At 34.1% G+C, this 7,117-nt stretch overlaps 1 protein-coding gene across 1 annotated transcript; it reads left to right on the plus strand.

Annotated features, from left to right (window-relative positions):
• The first annotated feature begins 2,849 nt into the window (after positions 1-2,849).
• Positions 2,850-5,291, plus strand: LOC132163417 (UDP-glycosyltransferase 76E2-like). Its single transcript, XM_059573699.1, has 2 exons — positions 2,850-3,442; positions 4,369-5,291. The coding sequence occupies exons 1-2, from the start codon at positions 2,944-2,946 to the stop codon at positions 5,241-5,243; spliced, it is 1,374 nt and encodes a 457-aa protein (XP_059429682.1). The 5' UTR covers positions 2,850-2,943; the 3' UTR covers positions 5,244-5,291.
• Positions 5,292-7,117: the final 1,826 nt, after the last annotated feature.

Here is a 7,117-nt window from a genome sequence, read left to right on the forward strand (position 1 = left end):
ATATTACAAGTGAGACTTAGAATAACCTAATATAGAAGAACACCAAGGTTTAAGTAGTTCCCTCAATGTGAGGTACGTCCACTGGTGAAGGCGATCACGAAGAAATTCACTATGAAAGATGGAGTACAAAATATAGTAAAGAGAAAATCACTCAGACCCAAAATCTCATTACACTCAAATCTCATTATCACATAATAAAGATTATTCTCCAAAAGAATACAAAAGACAGAAATACAAACTTTTCTTCTTTTGCTGGGATATGATGGCAGTTGATCTTTATTTCTTTTTCTTTTCAACAATAGCACCCTTTCTTTTTCTCTCTTATTTTGGCTCCTCCAAAATCAAGAAAAAAACAGTCAGCGCCCTTTCATTACACACACAACAGCCCACCTTTTGTTTTCACCTTTGTGCAGCTCTGTTAGTCTTGATGCACGGTGCATAGCAACCCACAATTTGTGCGGCTCTGTTGGTGCATAGAAACCCAAAGCTACAACATGACCTTTTTATAAGAAGCAACAAGTCGGTGAAAAAACCTACTACACGTAGGTCTCCTATTCCAAGTTGGTCAACAATCCTTTTCAGGGTCGGCTAGACCACCAGGCAAGTGAGGCACTCCCCTAGAGCCCCCGGATTAATAAGGCCCAAAAAAAAAAAAAAATTTGCCCAATTTTTTTTTTAATATATATATATATATTGTAATTTAAGGCCCATTTTTTTTTTTATTAGGCTTAATTTTATTTATTTATTTTTTCATAAAAACTTAAGGCCTCTAATTATGATAAGTAAGTACTCAAAAAAATGCCTCAATTTAATAAGACTCCAATATAATAAGCCCATGGTAAAATAAGACTAATTAACTCAGAAAAGCAAATATCCTTATACTTAAAAAGAGCCTATCTACCTATGCATCCAAAATTATTTGATATTAAAAGATCATTCTGACCATTCCTAACCACCCACTTTCTTTCCTTTCTTTTTCTTTCTTACTTTTCTTCTCCACTGCTGACAGCCTCCCCTCTTATCTTCTTTTTCTCTTTCCTTAGTTTCACTCAAAACAAAAGTGATGGAGAGAGAGAGAGAGAGAGGCTAGGCGAGAGAGAGAAACATGTGTATCAATGAGATAAGGAATTTTTCTCTTGTAATGTTTCTTTATGTGCTTGATTTTTCTTGTGGGTTTTATATGAGTTTTTTTCAATTTTTTTGGTGGGTTTTGTTTGAAACAGGTGTATTAAAGAGGTAAGGATTCATAACCAAAAAAAAAAAATTTAATGTTTATTTCTGTACTTGATTTTTCTGGTGGGTTTTGTATTGGTTTTTGACAAATTTTTTGGTGGGTTTTGTTTGAAACAAAGATGTATCAAAGAATTAAGTGAGGAAGTTACTGCCACGGTATGGATTTTTTTTTTTGATAATTTTCTATGGGTTCTTGATAATATTTTTGGTGGTTTTTTTTTTTTTTTTTTGGTTAGTTTGCTTTTGTGTACTTCAGTTTTGGAACATGTGCTTAGCAGAGATTTGGTGCGGTTCTTGGATTGATTCAATAAAAAAAATTGATTTTTTTTATTGTTGTATTTATTTTTATAAGGATTAATAAAAATGAGAACTCTAAATATAATAATAATATTAAAATAAATATTATTTAATTAATATATAAATATTAAAATAAAAAATAAGGCCACATTTAAAAGTTTCCTTTAAGGCTCCAAAAAACGTTCAGCCGGCCCTAATTCCTTTTACTTGTCAAACTTAAACTTCTCTCAAAACCCACAAAGAAAAGGAGTAACGGCTACCACAAATAACAAAGGCCAATAATAAAGGTTGTAGGACCCACAATAACGATGGGTTAAGAAAGTCACCGACGTTAACAAAATCAAACAAACACTTAATTTGACAAGTCACCTAAAAGAAGGGCCCTCCTATATATGTTTTGCAACTTCTCAAGTCTATGAGGACCCTGATCAAGATTCTTGTAGCTGGTGATTTATGAGGGTCTTCAAATGCGGCTGCATCATTTTTAATTAATTTGGCAAAAAAATTGTCAATACTTAGTTGGGATTTTTCAACTTGGAATTGATGTTATATATATTCTAAGTGAACCCATGTCACACCATATGCCCAAATTTCAAACCCATTATTATCTATCATAATCATTCTTATCACAAGGTTTTTTTAGCATGCATTAATTTTAATTTTAATTTTAATTTTATTTTCTTTTATTTTTGTTTCGGGAAGCTAGATGAACATTTGAAATGTACTAATTAAATAAAGAACATAAAAGTTGTGTTTTTTTTTTTTTTTTTGTTATTTATAATTAAGTCCTCCAACGAATTTTACACTATAATTATTGTTTGCAATTAATGACTTTGTTATATCCTGAAAACCAAACTATTTGCTCGAAGATAATTATCACCTCAAAAATATAGACAAAGTTCAAAGTAGCATTGATTAATGTTTCCCCTCAATTTCTTCAATAAAGCATTGAAACATGTTCGTTGTACTTGCGACCGAAACCATCATATTCGAACATTAATTAACACAATTCTGCCAGAAAAAAAAGTGATGAAACAAAAAATCACAACTTTCTTTACAGCTTACGTGAAGCAACTCCCTAACCCTAAAGTCTAAACCTAATTCGTCATTGATTAATACTCATCCACCATAGATAAATGTGATAACTTATCTAGTCAAAATTAGTTGGCTTACTACAGTATTGCCGTTGGACACCTTCGTCATTGCATACGCAATATTGCCGTTGGACACCCCATGAGAAAACTGTTTTATTAACAATATATATCGATCATCCCTTACATAACAACTTCATTTCAAGAAACTTTGGTTACCACGTTAATTGAGAGACGAAATCTATATCCCCCCCTTATCACGTGCAAACTCTCACCCTTAAAAACCGACTTATCTGTGTTTGCGTGAGCAAGAGATGGAGAGATGAAAAAGGAAGGAAGGAGACGTCTCCGTGTGGTGCTAGTACCAGCGCCGTTCCAAGGCCACATAAACCCAATGCTTCAGCTGGGAAGCATCCTCCACTCCAATGGCTTCTCCATAACTGTCGTTCACGCACAATACAACTCCCCCAAGCCTTCAAGCCACCCGGATTTCAGCTTTCTTTCCTTACCAGATACCTCAACTGACCACAAAATGTCAAGGGGTGACGAGTTGGTACCTTTTGTATGGCAGCTTAATGCCAAATGCAAAGTTCGTTTCCGAGAATGCTTGGCTGATCAAGTGAAGATGAGTAGGCAACAGGATAAGACGGACGACGAAATCGCCTGCATTATCTACGATGAGGCGATGTACTTTTCTGAAGAAACGGCAAAGGATTTGAATCTCCCAAGCATCATTTTACGCACTGGTAGTGCTTCCCATTTTTTTACTCGTAGTGCCCTTGTCCAACTGATCAAGACAGAAGGCCACATTCCCTTCCTAGGTACTTCTCTTAATTAAATGTATATATGTTAAGAAAATAGTCACCACACATTTGCTCTCATCGATCTTTTATATATATATATATATATATATATATATCATTCTTTTATTTTTTCTTGAAACATCTTAGGGCAACGTGTAGAGAGGGATTTTATATCTCTATACTTTCCATATTTAGAAATATCTATAAATAGAAACTCTTCTTTAAATAGAACCTCCTTCGTTTAAAAACTTTATGAAAGTGGAACGTTATATAAAATTATTATTATTATATACCTAAAAATTTATTCAAAACCTAATTCCTTCGAATCTTGAAAACCAAAGGTATCATAAAACAATATTATGTTTTCTTTTTTATCAGATCTGTGCCTTATACAATTCAAAATTTTCACTTGTTTTTTTTTTTTTTTTTTTTTTAATGAAAATATTCACTTATTACGCTAACCAGTGCAGAAATTGTATGTGTTCACTCCTAATTAGGGCATAATATATCATGATGTGCATGTTTGAACATTCAAATCAATAGATTTTTTTGAAAGAAAAGGAAAAGAGTTAACATATGTAATTACAAATTGTGATTGAGAGAGATTGATGTAATTTCCTTAGCAAATCTCGTGAGGTATTATTTGAAGGAAGATGTCAACTTTAGACTAAGAGTTTAAACTCATGACTTTTATTTTTGTACTAAGTTAAATAACTAGTTATTCCAAATGAGATAAACCATAAAGTTAGAGTTTAAACTCAAGATTTCTTTCCTGATACCAAGTAAAATCACATGTTATTCAAAAAGTTTAAACTGATACAAATAAATTGTTTAAGGAAAGAAAAGAGAAAGAACACACACCATATGTTACACATAAATTATCTTCTTACTGTTAAATGGTCATAGCCCATCAAACTAATCTCTTAAATTTTTTTGGATTACAGAATCTAAGTCGCACGAGCCAATTTCAGAACTTTATCCACTTAGGTTCAAGGATCTACCTCACTCCATTTTTAAAAACATAGATAAGCTTTTGCAAATAGAGAGTGAAGCTTCTGAAAATAAAACATATTCGGCCATCATTCATAATACAACCGTTTGCCTTGAAAATTCATCATTGGCAAAGATCCAACAACAATGTCAAGTTCCAATCTTCTCAATAGGCCCTATGCATAAGATTGCCTCGGCCTCCTCTAGTAGCTTATGGGAAGAGGATAATAGCTGCTTGGCATGGCTTGATAAGCAAAGTTGTAACTCAGTCATTTATGTAAGCTTGGGAAGCTTAGCATTCATGGATGCCAAAGAGCTTGTTGAGATGGCTTGGGGGCTAGCAAACAGCCAACAACCTTTCTTATGGGTGGTTCGACCAGGTTCAGTTCATGGTGCGGAATGGATTGAGATACTGGCCAAATGTTTCAAAGAAAACATTGAAGAGAGAGGTTACATTGTGAAATGGGCACCTCAAAAGAAAGTTTTAGCACATGATGCAGTGGGAGGGTTTTTGAGCAACTGTGGATGGAATTCAACACTAGAAAGTATTTGCGAAGGAATTCCAATGATATGCAGACCATGTTTCGGGGACCAAGGAGTGAATGCAAGGTATGTGAGCCATATATGGAAAATGGGCCTGGAATTGGAAAGTGAGTTGGAGAGAGGTAAGATAGAGAAAGCTGTAAGAAGACTTTTAGTTGATGAAGAAGGGAAAGAGATGCGGAAGAGGGCCAAAAATTTGAAGGATATAGTCGAACTTTGCACTAGAGAAGGTGGTTCTTCCAATAACTCCTTGAAGGAGCTAATAGAGATGATCATGTCGTTTTAATTTCACCTATGCTTTGATAAAAAAGTTAAAAATCTCATAATAATATTTATATGTATTGTGAAGTATGGCACACTGGTTTATCACTACTCACTTCTTTCCCTAATCTCCTTGTTGCCACCCTACTTCCTTTACTTTGATCTACGGCCTCCTTTGGCGTCGAGGATCCATGGTCATCCATGAAGACTCCATCTGTTGCCTCAATGCAAACCCCGCACACAATCCTACCTCCTTAAACCTGAGATTTCCATCTCTGCACATAAATTCGCAGAATTTGGCTTGGGATCGGTAACTAGCCTACAAAGCTCTACACATTTTGATCAATAAGAAGAATTAAACCCACTACTACTCCACCATTTCCTACATCCTTCACATCTACAATTTATGTGCCTTTTTAGTATGTCATTACATGCTTATAAGAGATTAATCAACATTTAAATTAGATAATGATTAATTAATTAGGTAGAATTATTGAAATTTTATCAAAATTTTCAAACCAAATGGTTGAGATTTTCCGTTAGGTAAAAGTAAATGGTTGAGATTTTCCACACGTGAGGGGAGCGTTAAAGTAATACTACCTACTTTAACGCTCCCATCACGTGTCGGCTAGGTCTATTGTTACGTGTTTGCATGGCCGTAGCTAGGTTTCAACTTTTTTTGGGGAACAAGTTATTCAGAAATTAAAATAATTATAATAATAAAAAAAAATAAAAATAAGTTAATTCAGAAATCAGAAGAGGAAACGGAAAGATCTCCATTCCAAGATTCGGACTAATTGAGCAATAAAGTTTCCGATCGTGCTTACCAAAGAGATCGGGGATGACAATCGTAGCCGGTCTAATAAGGGAAGAATCTTATTAGAGAACAAAATATATACGGTTATGTTACAAAATATATATATATATATACGGTTAGGTTCATGTCCACATAAGGAGACACACACATATATATAGACCCAGAACCGGAATTGGGCAGTGGGTGATAGTTGGATGCATTTATTCAATTCTCAAAGGATGGACCGCTGATTTAGTTGAATATAATTCTCTTATGATGATGATAAGCCTTCAATCTTCAACACTTACAAAATTCCACTCCATCACAATCCCATAATTCCAATGTTTTTCAATAGTGGCTCCTCGATCATATGTGTAGTGTGATTTCAAAGGGATACCACATAATTTTTTTTTATGCTTAACAGAGTTCTACCGTCACCTCTCACTACAAACTACAAGAAAGTTGCTCTTTAGCATGCAGCGACCTTATGAAAACACACAAAAGAAAAGGGTCCATGAGTCTCTCTAGTTTAATGGTTCATCTCCTTTTTTTTTTAACTGTGAAAATTTGCTGCTAGAGCGTGATGACCAGAGACCCATTTGATTGCACATATCACACCATGGCTTCTCGATTTAAAAAACATACAAAAAATGATGCATCCTCTTTGAGAGCATCATCAACTTGTGCCGCAAAATCAGCACTAACGACAGGGTGCTTCAAGCGTGTAGCTATGGAATATGCTGAGTTATTCATCCGGTATAAAATACCAAATATAGCGTAAAATAATTTGTGAAAACACACCAAAATAGTTTTGAACAATAACGTCCAGTTTCCCCCTTTATAAATGTAACATGAGATGGCAACCTTAATGCAACATAACAAAGAGGCTTGTCAGTTTATTAACAAAACTGATGAAGCATCGATCAATGGTGGAGACGGGGCTTCGAGCGCTACATCACTATCTGTTCGAATATATTAATTTTCATATTATTTTTTTTAAAAAAAAATATTTATTACATATTACTAATTACAATATAAATCTAAATTATGTAATGGAAAATAATTATTAAGATTTTTATCGATAATTGGCGGAAATTCGACAT

The sequence above is a fragment of the Corylus avellana genome, chromosome ca10 (genome assembly GCF_901000735.1).
Source record: "Corylus avellana chromosome ca10, CavTom2PMs-1.0".
Classification (NCBI taxonomy): Eukaryota; Viridiplantae; Streptophyta; class Magnoliopsida; order Fagales; family Betulaceae; genus Corylus; species Corylus avellana.